This window comes from Cheilinus undulatus, linkage group 6, assembly GCF_018320785.1.
Source record: "Cheilinus undulatus linkage group 6, ASM1832078v1, whole genome shotgun sequence".
Taxonomy (NCBI): domain Eukaryota; kingdom Metazoa; phylum Chordata; class Actinopteri; order Labriformes; family Labridae; genus Cheilinus; species Cheilinus undulatus.
Window position 1 is genome coordinate 40,185,801 of NC_054870.1, and position 16,674 is coordinate 40,202,474.

The window sequence follows — 16,674 nt, forward strand, 5'->3', positions numbered from 1 at the left end:
TGCAACAACCCTGGTGTTTGAAATGTAAGATACACAAAAAAACACCAATTGTTTTTCATATGCTGTGTGCAAATTGGATTTCCTTGACAAGGATTATCACAGGCCTGAATATGTTAGTATTTGTGCAACTACTTTGATTTCAATGCATTTTTTAATTTTCAGATTTTGATAATATGTCACTATAGTAACAGGAAAAAGTATGCAATTGTCCCTCCAATCTCAAAGTCTGAGATAGTGACTCCAGAATCAAAGACAAATATCATAAAATACATGTTTTTTTACTGCAAAGGTAGGGGGATCAAAAGTTCTTGTTTTCATGGGTTTCAATGAGGCACTTTTGGTCATGAGTGTATAAAAAGTGTCCAGAGCTTATTACTGACCTCCAAATTGTATGTTGTTAGCATTTACACAGTCAAAACAATTTTAAAAGAAAAGACAGTGCAAAAAAAAAAAAAAAAAAAAAACATCAAAGAAAAATGTAAAAATGGCTTTCTATGGATTAATGATGTTGAAAGAGCATAACATCAATTTTGAGAGTAGTGTATATCCTGAAAGATATCAAGGCTGGGTCATTTAAAGGAACAGTGCTTGTAAGAACAGGTTCTGTTGTTATATATGGAAGCTCTTAAAAAACATACTTCTGTAAATGTTATTTATTTCCAAAGATTAACTATTGTTCTTATTCCTTTGATTAAATATACATTTCACTTGTTTCCATCATGTCTCTACTCATTTATCTCAACTTGACAGCGTAACAATGCTTGTTTTCCAAAAATATCTAATGAATCTTAGCTGCTTTCTTGAGATCTTGAGAAAATAACCCATTATCACAGGGAATGACTGTTATTATCCTGGATAGTTATTTAGAGAAGTTGAGTTCTCAAAAGAATTTGAAACATTCATTATTAAGGTTAAACAGGGGAAACAAATAAAGTTTATCCTTTAAGTGCATCCATAGTTACAAACTCTCATCTCATACCTACCAAATCCCTGGGTAGATGTGCTTTTATACATCTTATTTCTTAATTTTCCTGTAATAGTGACTTGTTTTTAGGGCTGTAAATATAAATTGCATTAATTGTTATTTATTAAGGTCCACATTTAGTGCACTTAAAAAAATAAATCATGATTAATCTCATATTTTATGGTCCCTCTTGACACACTTTAGTTTGGCCACATCAGCGTCTCCCTGCAGCCACAGTGATGTAAAATAACCATCACTCTTCCATCGTGTCTCACTTTTCTCTGAAAGACTCACAGACAGCTCAGTGAACAAGCCAAAGTCATCTGCACCATGTGATATCAAACATCTACCTTTTTACTGTCCCCTTATCTCCTTTAAGATCCATAACAAGGTCCTCTTTCTGTGCTTAAGTTAATGTCAAGTCAGTATCCAGACAGGAAGTCATTTGCCCTTAGTTTAAGAGAAAAATCCAAAATGACACAAAAACAGTTTTAGTAGAATTTTAATTGTGTTAAAAAGGATGCGATTGTCAGAAATTCTGAGACCATTGGGATTAAAAATTGTAATCAGAGTTATTTCCCTGTTATTTCCATGTAGTTTTTTAAACAGATCTCTGCGCATTTTCAGTGTTATCTCAAGTTAATAGTGCTGGAACAAAGCTTTTTCTCCCATTTTCACTGATTAGTTAACTCATTATCTTAAGTTCACAAGGCTTGTTTTCTTGTGATTATGGGCTAGTTCTCTGCTCCAGAAATACAAACAAAAGGCACGTCACTACAATAGGCCAGAGCGTGACATGCCATGCCTCCATGGCTTAAACTAATCAGGTCTGTTGAGACTATTTCTGTTTGTTTTGTGCTTAATAAAATACACTCATGAAAAAAAGACCATAAAAAAGGCATAAATAAAATATATGGGTGTATGTCCACTTTGGGCTTCCATACTTGACAAAATAAGAGAAGTAATGTTTTTTAAAGGTGAATTATTGCTTTACCTGCATGCCGGGGTTAGGGTTTAGTTTCAGATGAAAGAGTGAACAAGTTTCAACAATAAGAGTCGGATTTGTAATCTGCAACTCATAATTGCAATCACACTTAAACAGTGTTATCATTCATCTACAAACCTGGATGCAGACCACATACCGCTTTGAATTTGTGATTTCATGTTTTTCCTGCAAAGGTTGAGCATCTTACGTCCAATTCATTGCAGCCTGCAGACAGACGGACATAAATAGCCGGCTCTGTTGCAGGTAAATGAGGCGGGAAGAAAGCCTGAGGTTCATGGGAAAGTCGAGGCTCAACCATGGTCAGTTCATCTGCAACATTGGCAGAGATGTGGACTCACTAAAGCTGCTGAATTCTGCTTATTTTTGTGCAATAGGGTTTCTTGAGTTGACCTGTGTGTCTCTAAAACTTTTCTTGAATTTGATATCCTTAAATTAAGTCTGAAATATCTTACATTTCATTGACAAAGGGTTTAATGTGATCCTCTGCAGGACTAGAAAAAACAATATTATAAGTGTGTAAATTTCGTACAAATTTGTCATTGCAACTTCCTGCCTTTGCTAGACGTTTGCTTTAAGTTTCATATTTAGTGGTCTTAATTAGGCCAATTGGAATCTCAGGGTATCTGGGGTAATATAAACAAAAAGTCCAGTTGGAATCTGAACAACCAACTTTGGAAGATTTAAGGGGCAGTCTGCCCAAAATATTCAAGAAATTTCTGGAGTGCAAGAACAGCTAATGATATCAAAACTACATACAAAACAGCCATAACATTGCACTGCAACATCTCCACAATCCTTAATTATTCTCTCAGTTTTTTTTTTTGCACCCCTCTTATGTAAAATGCTTCTTTAATTTTGTTTTTACATGAAGCTCCTGTTAGATTTTATGAAAAAAAAAAAAATTCTTTGTGAGTCACAAAAGCAAACAGTTGCATCAGCAGCAAGACTTTCTCTGTTGTTACTTTAATGCCATAGGGCCGGTGTAAGATGAGATGTAATACACCAAAGAAACAATCTAGAATTCCTTTTCTTACAGCATATATAGAGAATGATTTACCTGTTAGATTGGTAAAAGAGAGTACGGTTTAATCATATTGTCAGAAAACACTCCTTGCACATGAACAAGACAAAATCTGTAATGAGATGAAGTGCACAGCATTGTCCACAGGGAGGCGCCAGACCAAAGCACACTCAGGTTTCTCACAGGAGCTTTAAATGCACTCTTTGGATGATTAGAGCTGTTAAAGTTACCTGGATGGAAGTCAGTCATTTTTTCCTCACTCTTTAATGGAAAAATAGGAATATCTATTATACTCCCATGTGGTCCACATGATTAAAAAGGTGATTAAGAGGCACAGTGTCATGCTATTAAAGCTACATCTTAATGAACATGAGTATTAGTCCTCTGAGCATGCGAGGAAAAATCCATTTAAGCCCGGACACAGAAACTCCTCTGTTGTCTAATAATGGCTATACTGCTCTCCTTTAATTGAACAGTCATCTTGTGGAAAAACAAATATTGTTCTTGGTTCCCCTCTTGGTTCGTTTAGTTTTGGCTTTTAGGCTCATTGGGCTCTGAACACAAGTCTCGACTGCGGCAGTTTTCTGGGCTGTAGTCGGTCATAGTAAGTGCTCTCCTGTGACTGTGATCGTGGTTGACGTGGGTTCACTTTGTGAAAGCAGGCTGTGGGTGCAGACTGTACGAGGGATCGGTCAGGAAATGAGGAAAAAATGAACCTGGATGTATTCATTGTGATCGAGCCAGGCCAACTGAAGGTAAACCATCTATTAATGTAAACATGATTTATAATGAGCCTCATTACTGTCATCAAAATAATTCAAATGGACCCCATAAAAAGGTACATTTGTTTCAAGGTTTGTAGTACTGGGTCAGTTTTTGAATCTGAATCATGCGCTTGTTATTTCAGACATTTCTCTCCGCGATCATCTGTAAGTCAACCATCCAGTTTACGGATCAAAGATAATCTCTTTGGGGTTATGATACTGCTTATCATCTCATCATCGCATGGTGCAGCAGAAGGCCAAGCCTCAGCAAAACAACCTCTCAATTTAACTTTAGAATAAGAAATGGTAAAAAAAAACAAAGTTTATCCAGACTTTAATTACCAAGCTAAGATGATAAAACTTTTCTTTAATATTTTGTAAACATTACTTTCAGGAACCCTTCTCTAAACCTTACCTGTTATAGTGTCTTTATACACATAAATTCAGCTTTTTTGCACATTAATTAGCAGAAAAACATCCTCAGATCTCTAAGAAGTGTCCTCAGATATTTAAAAGCAATATTACCGAAGCATTAAATCCTAATGTAATGAAAACTTTCTGACTTCTCTGATTGTTCATGTTTACAGCAACTTTTCACACTCACCACTTCATTAGGTACACCTCTTCAACTGCTCATTAACACAGATAGCCAATCACATGGCACTAACCAATGCATTTAGGCATGAAAACATGGTCAAGATGATCTGCTAAAGCGCAAACTGAGCACCAGGATGGGGAAGAAAAGTGAGGGTTGGGGTTAGGTGAGTTAAGGTGATTTTTGGTTGTTGGTGCCAGATGGGCTGGTCTGATTATTATAGAAACTGCTGATCTTCTGGGATTTCCCTGCACTACCATCTATAGGGTGTACAGCTCCAAAAAAAGAGAGAAGATGTGCAGTGAGCGTTAGTTCTCTCAAGGCCAGAATGTCTTGTTGATGGCAGAGGTCAGAGAAAAAAGAACAACTGTAACTGTAAATCAATCATTAAAACCAAGGTGAGAAGAGAGGAGCATCTCTGAATGCTCAACACGTTTAACCTTGACATGTATGCTACAGCAGCAGAAGACTAGGTGCCACTGCTGTCAGCAAGTGAGGCGATAGTTCAAACAAAAAAACATTTACAAATTACCATCAGAAATGAATTGCCATGAATTTTGAAAATTTCTATTGCAAATTTGAAAACATTTTAGCTACCTTTTCCACCCATTTTTGCCTTTATAATTTGCCACTTTGGATCAATTTTCACCAATTTTTGCAGATTTAAACAATTTTTTCCACATTTTAAACCATTACCATCACTTTTCCACCCATTTTTGTCATTTTAAACACACTTTTGCTACTGTTATTTAATTTTTGTGACTTTCAAAATCCCATTTCACCACCTTTTTTGCCCATTGTTTGCACTGTTAACCCATTTTTGCCACTTTGCATTTGCATTTCACTATTTGTTACACCAGTTTTGCCACATGTAACTCCATTTCACCTTTATTTCTGCTGGTTTTTACTATTTTAACCCCTTTGTTCTCTTCCCACCTCTGTTATCCTATATTTTGCATTTTAAACATAATTGTGTCACTTTTGACTTATTGCGGCTATTTCAAAAATTCCCTTTCACCGCCTTTTTTCACCCATTTTTGCCACTTTCAACTCATTTTAATTATATTCCTAGAAAAGGGGTTTATTATTTTTATTTTTTTTTTTTAAATAAGGCTATATACTATGGCATAAATTAAAAAATATATATGTTGCTTTGATAAGAGAGGTTATCCTTCAGGTAGAAAAAAAAGTATGGTTAACTTAACAATGCTTAACTTAGCTTAACTTAACAATGTGCTATGATTTTTGATGACCTCCATGGCAGGCCCCAGAAAGCGCTTCCGGGTAGACTCCTTTATTTGCAGCCTTTAGTGTACCTAATGAAGTGGTCAGAGAGAGTATATTTTCTTACTCTGTAAATCTAATTACAAAGAAGTGCAGGCAGGATTGGTGGCATGTTTCTGTCAGAGATGAAAACAGGTGGATTTCCAGCTGTGTGTTATTAACATTATTCTAAACCAGCTGATTCTTTTGTTCCTACCCCGCTGCTGTTACTGAATGTTCCTGACTGCGAAACAGAAATGACCATCCAGTCCAGCCTTGGCAAACTTCAGAGCGTTCTGTTGTTGCAAACAGATGTGGCGCTCTGTGCCAACTTTTTCAAGCTGGAGGCAAAAAAACAACCACAGAGTGACGGGTTAATAATCAAAAAGGGTCCCTCTGTCATTTTTCTGTCAGTCTGACACACTGTTTAAGCACCACATGGGTCACCCTCTTCCTGCTGTGAATAAAAGTGACAGCAGTTGATTTAAAGTGGCTGAGATCATCCGTGTGTTTCCATCTGTTTGAAAAAAAAAAACTTCCTGCAGATTGGAGTGGTCTGCTTGGAAAGGGGGAAGTGCAGCCTTTTTTGAAGTTCAAGTGGCTGACGTCCTAATAGGTGCGTGCCTGCTTCCTCCATCAACCATTAACTCAAGGCATCAGTCACATTATTTGCCGGACAACAGACGAGTAAGCCTTTGGTGTGGGGTAATAATGGGTTCAAGAGGCTTTAGGGGAATGTTGGTTATCTCTAAGTGGAACCTTCCTGCTTTTGTACTGAGCTATTTTAAAACAGTGGTGCTCTTTTAGCTCTGTTTGACCAAAGATTTCCCCTCAAGTTATCCAGCGTTATACCCAATAATGACAAAGAACAACATCTCTTTGAAATAATCATCCCCCAGCAAGGTCATGGGATTAAATTACTTTTTATTCTACCATATAGAGGGCTACCTTTTCATAATTTAAACAATACACATGTACAAAACCACATCTTTTCTAAAATAAAAGTCATACATAAACCTAGTAACCATGACAAATAATTCTCAATCAAGTTCACATTCAAAATAGAAAAATATTTCTGGTTTTAATAAAAAAATTCCTGTGTTATGAAATGAATTCCAGATGATGACTTGAATTCATTATAATTCCTTTTTATCAATAATGTGAAAAAGCTTCAATGTTCAAACAGATTAGCATAGCATGTATGTACAGTAGGGTTGTCATGATACTAGAAAAGTAAACTTTAATGATACTGGCAAGAATTAAACAATATTGATACCTGTTTTAAAGTTATAATGAAGTCCCGATATTGGGTAATTCCTTGTGTTAAATAATCAAATATTGCAGGAAAATTCCTGAACTCTGTCTATATAGTTTAAGTATATCAGTAAAGTTTCTTTATTTAAAACATTGTCAACATACTTGTGCTATTTAGACAGAGCTCAAGAGTTTGGGCAAAAATCAGACTGAAAATCTTTATTTTCTTCCTTGTTTCAGTGCTTTATGATGCTGGATGTTAGATCAGGGGTGTCCAAACTATGGCCCACGGGCCAAATGCAGCCTGCGGTACATTTTGTGTTGGCCCACAGTAGACCATGAAGCTTGTGTCTATTGTACCAAACTTCAAAACACTATAAATCAGTGCTCCTTTGCTTTACTATCTGCTCTGTTTCATGGTCCGATTTATAAAGTATACCATGCTAATCATCCTCAAGCACCTATACTGCTATAGTTTGGCAGCTTCCTGCAGTTTGCTCTCATTTTGAGTGTGAATGTGGAGATGAAATGTCACCATCTCCTCTCCCTGTTGCATAGAGCATAATTTTCATCTTGACCAGATCAAGTTGTATGAGCTGACCAGGGCCCCCCTGAAACCTGATCAGCTGGCCTCAAAATAACAAAGATTAGTTATTTCTGTTGTCAGTCATTGATGTGGCTGTTATTTTTCTTCAACTACTAAGCATATCTTAAACTACTGGTGCATCAAATTGGTCTCACTAATTTTAACTAAAGTATCAGGTTAGGTATGGGAGCATATGTGTCAATCTCAGTCCTGTACTGCTCTGGCCTCCTGATGGCCATCCCCAGGCCTGCACCAGTCCCATGCCCCATTACTCAAAGTATCCTCCCAATTTCCCCCTCGACAACGCATGTGGTTTCCCATGGAGACTGGACCAGCCCATCGTGTCCTGAGCAGCCAGTATGTGGTGAGCCGGATGAAGCCTGGACGGCCCGTAAAAGTGCAGCTGTCAAGCATACCTGCACTCCTGAGCATGTCAGCATTAGACACACGGTCGTGCAAATGATACCCAAAAATGTGCTGAAGAGAGGTTGTCACAAAGTCAGCTGGTACCTCTCGCCATCAGTCAACATCCAGGCCTCACAAGAGTATAGTGAAAGTGGAAGGACCAAGGACCAAAAGACTGACTTTTGTCTGTATGCCCAGATTCTGGGAACGCAACACTGTCTTGCTCAGTAAGAGTATCAATTAGCTGTTATTGGCCGGTTTCATGGGTGGATGTCTGACAGATAAGACTATTAACAGTCAAACTGTCTGGCTGAAAAACATGGCAATTCCCAAATAAGTAAATAGTGAATAGTTACATTTTATTTATTGTGTTACCTAGAAGATAAATGGCAAGAATCCATTGATATAAACTCAGTCATTTTACTACGACCTACTTCCTGTTAGGTGCTCTGGTTGTTTATCTGCTTAAGACAGCATATGGCTAATTTAGGCGGTGAATATTCATGGTGTCAAACAATGCTTATCTCCATGGGAGGTTGGAGCTACTAAAAACTATGTGGGGAAATTAGCAACATGGAAGGATTTTGAGTTTGTTATGGATGCAGGTAATAATCGAGCAGAAACAAAGGAAACTGTAGAAAGCTGGATGGCATAAACCCAGATGCAGCGGCAGGGACAAGGACAGGCCTGGGCCAAGCAGAGAGTTGTAGTGGACTTTGATGAGTGGGTAAATCTACCTATGACCAAGTCTCTGATAGTGGAACTGTATTCAACACAGAATCATGCCGTGCAGCAAGGCTTGGGTTGTTCAGGCTGGTGGGGAGAGCACAGTCTCAATCCTCCATAGCTCGGACTACAAGCTCAGGACTTTCTTGCTAATCTAACCTTCAGCAGCAGCAGCAAACGTGACTGCAGGAAAGAGCTATCGATGAAAGGAAGACAGCACCGATCAATCCACAGTGGACACCTTTGTCTTTCTCTATGACTACACCAAAGAAACCATGATAGTTGGATTTACTGGTAAGCAGTAGTCACAAATGAGATCATAAGTTTATGAGGACTAATGTGGAACAATTGACGGTAAGACTCAGTTTTGGCTTGAGACAAAAAACTAGTGGAAACTCTGTTTTAAACACACTTTAGGTGAGGTAAATCAAAGTGACCTAAACAGCCTTATTTTTATCAGTGCTGCCCTTACTGAAAAAAGTTTGGACACCCCTGCTCTAGATAATTAAAATATCAGATACTGATTCATTTTAAAACACATGGCATTGAAAGAGTGCTGAAGTATCAAAATATTGACAACCTTAATGTACACTGGGTTTTATAATTTGCTTCAAAGGAGAAACAGCTGCACGCACTCTGTAAAAATGTAGAAATCTTACTCATAATCTCTGTCATGTTTGAGCTGCCTGATGACACAATGATAACGTCTTTTATTTTGAGCCTTTGTGTCCAAAGAAAACATGAACTAAAACTCACTGTGAGCTGTCTGAACAACACAAGTACATCTGAGATAAAAGGAAAACATCCCTTAGACGCTCTTGTCCATGAAATCCTCAATACTATCTCAAACACAGAATCAAAACAACCGGGCGTCTGGGACATGTGGAGCCCTGACTTTACATGTGTGACTCTGTTCCTCTCATTGAAGCTGACGCCAGACAAAATGTCTCTTCATGTCTGCCGCCGTGGGACAGAAGAGATGGAAGTGATTTCTCTAAAGCCCCCAGGAATACTGACGGCCAAAGTGAGTTTATTTCTCAGTGCTGAAAAACCACTTAACAAACAGAGGTATGGTTCTGTCTCCATTAGTGTTCTGCACATCCACCCTGTTTTATTCCCTCCTCCGCCTCCATCGCCCTCCCCTTCCTATCTGCAGGAGCAGGACTGGACGGACATGTTGGGGTAAATCTTGAGCACTGGGTTCCTGGATTCATCCTGGTAGAGGACGGCAAGAGGACTCATCTTTTCTGGGACACAGCAGGGCTCTGGAACACCAGGGATGATCCCCACGGCTCGGACAATGCTCTGGATGGTAGCGTGGTTGGACGGCCTTGCCACCTAGAGCAGAATTAACAGAGGAAATGGAAAATGAATAACAGGAATGAGGAAAACAATACAACGTGGATACTAAAAATACCAATTTGGGTCCAAAGGAGATGATGTAGAGAGTAAAAATTGTCACAATACTGATACCAGTATGAGCCCTAGCCAGTGTCAGCAGTGACAACTGGTGTTTTCTCAAGGACAGACCCAATGTCTCACGGGTAGACTAGTATGTACATCCTCACTTTCTTCATGCTGACAAAATTAACTTAATTGTCTTAATTCTAACTCAAGAAACAAGCTATTTAGCTACACTAAAGTTATGCCATTGGTAAGAAGTTGTGAACCTGTAGGGTGAATGAATTTTCAAGGTGGGATGTCATGACCAAGCAGCAACCTCTGGTCCTGAAAAATAAAGGCAATGCGAAAGTGCAAAAAAAAATTGCAATATGGCGAGTGGCCACTTGAGGCTGGCTGAAGGAACACTGGAAGTTGCGTACACAACACATGTTAAAAAGCTGTTTGTAAAGTAGAAATAAACTGGTTTACAGCCTAGTTAAAATAACGAAACATGTCTCATTAGCTAATGTCTTCATGTCCACTCAGTGTACAGGGGATTAATTTTTTTGTACCACAATCGCTTCGATTATGTTCGTTAGGAAAACCCTCACTGTGCACTGATTGGTGCATCTTATTTGATTGACAGATAGCTTGACAGGCAGACGCTGCCTCCAGAAGGCTGGCTTTAGTGCTAGCTCAGCTGACAGGAAGTCGATCTCAGTGAGCAAGCTTTTGTCTGCCATTAGTTTGATCCGAACTTTGGTTGAGACAGCGATTTCAATATGGAGGCTGCCACGGATTGGCTTCCAAAGCTGTTTGAGTCAGCCTATTGTAATCAAACGGCTGACATCACACAGGCTTCGTCGAATTCTTTCAGTCAATGGCCATGACGTGTGGGCCTGGAGGAGGGTCTGGCTGCAGACCGCAGGTCTCAGACACCCCCTCTTGTAGACCACTACTGTGAGAGGCTGCCTCTGTTTGGACAGAAGTGATGTAATTTGCTGGTGCAATTTATTTCCTGTTTTAGATTATTTTTTAAATAGCATCCCATTCACCCCATGTCATGGGATATATTTCACATCTATCTAGACAACAGCCCATACATGTTATTTGGCAAAGGCCAAACCTTGTGCACAAAAAACTCAGAGGGGGACTGGCGTATTTTGACAGTCACGTGTTACACATAGGGGTTGAATGAGACTGGGTTTTCAAGACCAGTAAGATACTGATTATTAGCAGTTCATGAGACCGATCACCGATATTTGGAACTGATATGCATTTATCATGACATACAAAATGTGCTTAATGTGGAAAAAGTAAAATTGCATGATCAAATAAAGGAAGGAAAATAAACAATTAAGCCCTAGCTCTCAGCATGAGAAACAGCACTAAGAAACACAGCAGCAGCAGGAAAACTAATAGACTAATAGTGATGCCATGCGCTCACTGTGTTTGTAGCATCCAGGCTTGCCTAATGACTAAACCATGCCCATAGCTACCACCTAGTTCTCCTTTAATAACACTGATTGGTTGAGCCATTCACTAGCAATTAATAAGCATCTCAGCTTGAAGCTTTGCAGGATAGATTTTGGACTTTTTATGCCTTTATTGAAAGTGAAGGACGGTGGATAGTGTCAGAAACAGATTGGGTATAGAAACATGTGACCATCTGTGTACATGGGAGGTGACCTTACTACTAGGCCCCAGTTACATACTTTTTTAACTGCATTGGTTTTGTACAGGCACTTACTTTTGGCAAATACTTTATAATGAGTAGGATGCCATTAGAAAATCTTTTAGTAGAGAGTTTTATGTGTTTGTGGTCCTACCTTTGGCATGGGAAACCCACACATCCCAGCGCAGTAGTAGGCCTCGAAAGCCTTGGGTGCTATCACCCACTCGCTCCATCCAATGTCTGCAAAATCCACCCTGAGGTTCCTCCTGGAGCAGCCTCTCTGCTGGTTGTCAGCCCACAGTCTCCTCCTCGCCTTTCGCATCGTTTGCTCATCAAAGTTCAGAACTGGTGACTGAGTGTTTGAGCTGCCCTTGTGCTTTTTCCCACTCTTTCCCCCATTTTTACGTTCATGCTTTTGTCCATCACTGACTGTCGGTGTATGACTGTCTTTAAGTTTTGTCAGCTCCTGCGATGTTCTTTCTACTTCTTTGTGAACTTCTTCTTTTCTGTCCTGTGCTCCTTTACCTTCTTCCTCTTGGCTCTTTTTTTTCTTCCCTGATTTGTGCTTGGGTTTGAGCGCCAGGTACCAAGTGCTCTCCCAGAGGTCATCCTTCCTGTATCCATCAGGCCTGTAGTCGACCTCTGGCAGCTCATTGTTCTGAATGGTGTCAGAGAGCAGAGGTGCTTCCCTTCTCACGCGTCCTCTCGACTCTGGTGACGGGCTTGGTCTCTGAGAGGAATGTGAGGGCTCCCCTTCCTCGCTGAACGGGTTGTACCTCTGAAGGCTCCCAGCCACACTGTTGGGTTCAGCCAAAGCTTGATCATTAGCATACAGCAGCAGGTAAGGCAGGCCTCCTGCAGACAGCGCCTCCTCTGGTTTCATGTGGTACTGCTGCCTGGAGTCTACCTCCACTGACACCAGGAGATGACCCTTATCCCGTGCCTCCTTTATGACCTGGGTCACGTCTTTCATCTGCCACGCCCCTCTCCTGTGGGGGTGAAAGGTCACGTTGCCTAAAAATGACCCCATTGACCCAGCTCTGATCTCTGACCCTGAGGAGACAGAGCGGAGGAGCAGGCTGATCGACGGAGGAGGGTGCACGGCTGAGGACCGACAGGATGGGCTTTCGAAGCGTTTACAGAACCACGGTTTGTGATGAGGGCGACGATCGAGCAGGAAGTGGAATGTGGCGGAGAGGATGACCTCGGAGTCCTGGAGGGATGTGAGGTTGAGTCGGTACACCATCCTCAGGTCGGAAGAGTCTGAAAAGACAACCAATCAATCAATCAGTTACGGTCAGGTGAGAAACCTGACAATGAAACATAATGCTGTCGATAGATTAAAGTTTGTATGAACCTAAGTTATTCTGCCAACATTTACTGCTGGTTCTTAACACAAAAAACAGAAAAAATAGGCAGTTTAACAGCTAACAGGTGACTCTCTGTGCTTGTTTTGAATGGAAACAATCAGCCGTGATTTCCTTAATCTGCTCCATTTTTCCTCACACTGATTGGCTTAACTCTTTGGCATGATAAGATGGTGTTTGCAGAGTTCCCTATGCCTTTTGCAGAATATTAAATGTATTTCATAAGTTTTAGATGTATTTACATGTGCTTAGTTGTGTTTGGATGCTGCCTGTTGTACAGTGATCCCTGCTGTTTTTTTTTTTTTTTTTGTTTCTGGTGGGTTGTTGTTGTTTTGATGTGAGACACATTTGCACCATGAGTGAAGCTCTCCAATGATTTATAGTCCCAAAGGCCTGTGACTTCAGGTGCTCCAAAGGAATGCATAGTGTGCAATCTGTATCAGTCTTCAATGTCTTGCTATGAGGTTGAATCTCTGTTCTGTTCTTGCCAGAGGAGACCCACCTTGCCACAGATTTTTAAGCATTATTGCAGCTCTGTCATACTGTTAGATATTAAACACTTTCAAACATGTAGTTCAACAAAGTATATGTCCCGTTTCACTTTGAAAACTCACAGACAGCTCAGTGGACAAGTGAAAAGTCAGCTGCACCTAGTAATATCAAACATCTCCTTTTTACTGTCCCCTTGTATCATTTTCAATCCATAACAAGTTCCTTTTTCTGTATTTAAGTTCACGTCATAATATTAAATCTACCTATAGAAGCAGGTCTGTATCCAAACAGGAAGTCAATTAGTCCAAGTTTAAGACAGCAGGCGAATCCAAAATGACACAAAAAATGTTTAAAATTTAAATTAGTGGAATTTTAAAATGAAAAAGTTTGATTTGTTGCAATTAACTACAGAGATTCTGAGATTAATTAGGACTTAATAAATCATATCTTTTGGCAGCCCTTGTAATTAGATTGTCCTGTTTATATTACATGTTTTTTCATACATTTTAATCTCTGAATCATTCTAATTATGAGAATTAGCATTTGTTACAATGGAAAACACTGGTTTGACAGAAGGCACCGGATTTCACCCAGAATTTGCCCAAGCTGTCATGGAGGCTTGGAATAAGGTGGACATGTAAAGAAAAGCGAGAAAATTAACTGGAAAAGGTTAATCAAATTGCACCAAAAGTCCTCCTACTGTAGTTTAATCTTAAAAAGTTGCACATCCTTAGTGAAGTGCATGATGCAGCTGGGTTGGGACACATCAAACCAATCAGTCACTCAGTCAGGTGAGCAACCTGATAATGGAACTCTTTTAACAATGGTGGTAATTTACATCTCACCTAAGACCTGAGAGCTAAGATAAACCATACTTTGACATTTTCAGTCTTTAAGCAGCAGCAAAGAGGGGATTTCCCCTCTTTGCTGCTGATGAATTAAGAGAGACTGCATGTTGCACAAACACTCGGAGTTAAAGATTAGGGTTGTATTTGTAGAAACATGAAGTTTGCATATGGAAAAAGTACCATGCACACAAGGCACAAACAAAAGTTGAACATGTTATTGCACAGTAGAGTTCCTTCTATTACCGCTCGTCAATATTCAATGAATAAACAGCAAAAAACATTCCATTTGGATGCTTAAATGCTTTGCTGTGCTTGCTTAGGAAAGAAAATATATATCAAAATAGATCTATCTGCTTCTGTTATTTATTCATTTACTGTCTGACTTATCAAAGGAAACATTTGGATGTATTGAAGCATTTGCCAGTGCAGGCACGGCATGAAAAGCATAAATATCAAGATTTATAATTTGATATTTTTACAGTTTTTAGAAGGGATGACTTAAAAAGAACAGTTCTATTATGAAGCCCTCTGTAAAGTGAAGGGAAATGATTGGGAAAATGGGGTCAAATTGCACCAAGAGCACTGCTGCTTGAGTTATTGTCTTAAAAAGTGGCCCTTCTTAAACCTTGTCCTTGTTCTGTGTAACATGACTGAGCTGAGAGGCTCCTTCTCAGCTTCATGGAGAAGAAGGTGCCCTTAGAAGAAGCAGACTGTAAGAACCAGGCTGGCAGGGGAAAAGGGGGCAGAATGGAGAGCTACATATTCATGATGAACATTAACTTCAACAGCAGAGTTATTGTTCATTGTGTAGGAGTTGAGCGGAAGCATGGACTGACTCAAGAGATATACATTACCTCGGATTCAGCCTGCATATGGAAATGCTTACCTCAGTCTCCTTTAAAGCTTCCCCTTAAGCCTAATACAGCCAGCACTGTCTGCCCAGACACCAAGACATAATCAACCGTTTTAACAGATCTTACATTGTTGTGAAAACTCCCTCACATCTCTCCTTGGATTACAGGCAGCTTCAGCAGTGAAAATACACACGTGTTATGCTATGCCATCTGAGAAGTACGCAGGATAAAAATGTCTGAGTTGTGTTTTTAAAAACAGCATCAGTCAGAGAGGAACGACTGTGCGTTAAGCCCCTTTGACTCCAGGACGTGGAGCCACACATGTCCTGTAGCCACAACAGGAACACGGGGAGTCACGACAGTGACCCTTTTGCTGCGTGCTGAGTTTTTACTGTAGGTTACTGACGCTGGGCACGGCTGGCACAAAATCTCATGCATTCTTGCGCATATTGCGCGCGTGTGTCTGCGGTAATTGATCAGACGGGGCACAGCTGCTGCCACAAAACAAAGAGAGCCCACTAGCGTCCAAAATCCATTTAAATGCATTCTCAGACTATTCCAAAACAATCGCACCTATTTAGAGCGCTAGCTCGAGCCAGGCTCCTTGCGCGCGTGCACTTTTAATAAGCATCCATGAAAAGCATCAGAGGAAAGCTTTCTGACATTTACGCTCTGCTTCATGCGAGCTGCGCCAACCACATAAGATGCTTTTTTGCTTCTCTTTGGTGCCACAGCCTATCCATCATTGGTCCAATCTCATCTTTTTACAAGATTCATACCTATTGATTGCGTAATGCAGGTTAATCAAAGTATTCACACACCTTGGCTGGCTCTGAAACTCCTGATAGTGTTCCCCTCCCTGAGACGGCTTTCCCTGTTGCACTTCTCATACAGTTTGAACATGTGCTGTGAGACCATGTCCTGATCCAGGTCATCTAAAAACGGGTCCGATGAGGACGAGTGGAGGATACCAGTGTCCTGTGCGCTCCCAGTGCCACCTTTCACGGTCCTGACTGATGCAGCACCCAGGAAACAGTTTAGCGTTACCAGGAGCAGGTGCGAAGAAATCAAACCTAAAGCTGCCATTTAAGTGCTGAGATGTAAATCCACCAGGCGATCAGCGTAGGAATAGTCTCCAAAGCTACCCAGGGTTGACTTTTAAAGACGCGCCAAAACGATCCAAACTACACAGGCTGTGCGTAAATGTTCCACCTCTTCTCGCTCCTCGTTCCGCTCCGTCTCACTCCTCTGATGCTGAACGTTGGTTAGTCCGGGCAACAGTTGGAGCCTCTACTTTTACTTGTGCGTCTGTGTGTGACCGCACAAGGCTTCAGGGGGTTATACTGGAGCAGTGAGAGGCGCTGACGTATGCTCCTGTCAGCCAACGAGGTCTCTGCAGAGCGCATGCCAGAGGTGGAGGTCATGATGCTGACCCCTCCTTTCCTCTTTGATGATGTTGACGGTGAATATG

General features: G+C 40.4%; 1 protein-coding gene across 1 annotated transcript; it reads right to left on the reverse strand.

Moving 5' to 3' along the window:
* Window positions 1-6,562: 6,562 nt before the first annotated feature.
* Window positions 6,563-16,472, reverse strand: gdf10a (growth differentiation factor 10a). The gene is made up of 3 exons (XM_041788919.1): window positions 16,025-16,472; window positions 11,797-12,905; window positions 6,563-9,922 (listed from the first exon to the last, which is right to left on the reverse strand). Exons 1-3 carry the CDS (start codon window positions 16,287-16,289, stop codon window positions 9,731-9,733), a joined length of 1,566 nt encoding a protein of 521 aa, XP_041644853.1. The 5' UTR covers window positions 16,290-16,472; the 3' UTR covers window positions 6,563-9,730.
* Window positions 16,473-16,674: the final 202 nt, after the last annotated feature.

Coding starts and splice junctions, on each gene's coding strand:
- gdf10a (XM_041788919.1), bottom strand. CDS start 16,289: ATGGCAGCTTTAGGTTTGATTTCTTCGCACCTGCTCCTGGTAACGCTA. Junction 12,906..16,024: donor GAGTTTCAGAGCCAGCCAAG/GTGTGTGAATAC, acceptor TTGTCTTTTCAG/ACTCTTCCGACCTGAGGATG. Junction 9,923..11,796: donor GTGGGTTTCCCATGCCAAAG/GTAGGACCACAA, acceptor ATTCTGCTCTAG/GTGGCAAGGCCGTCCAACCA.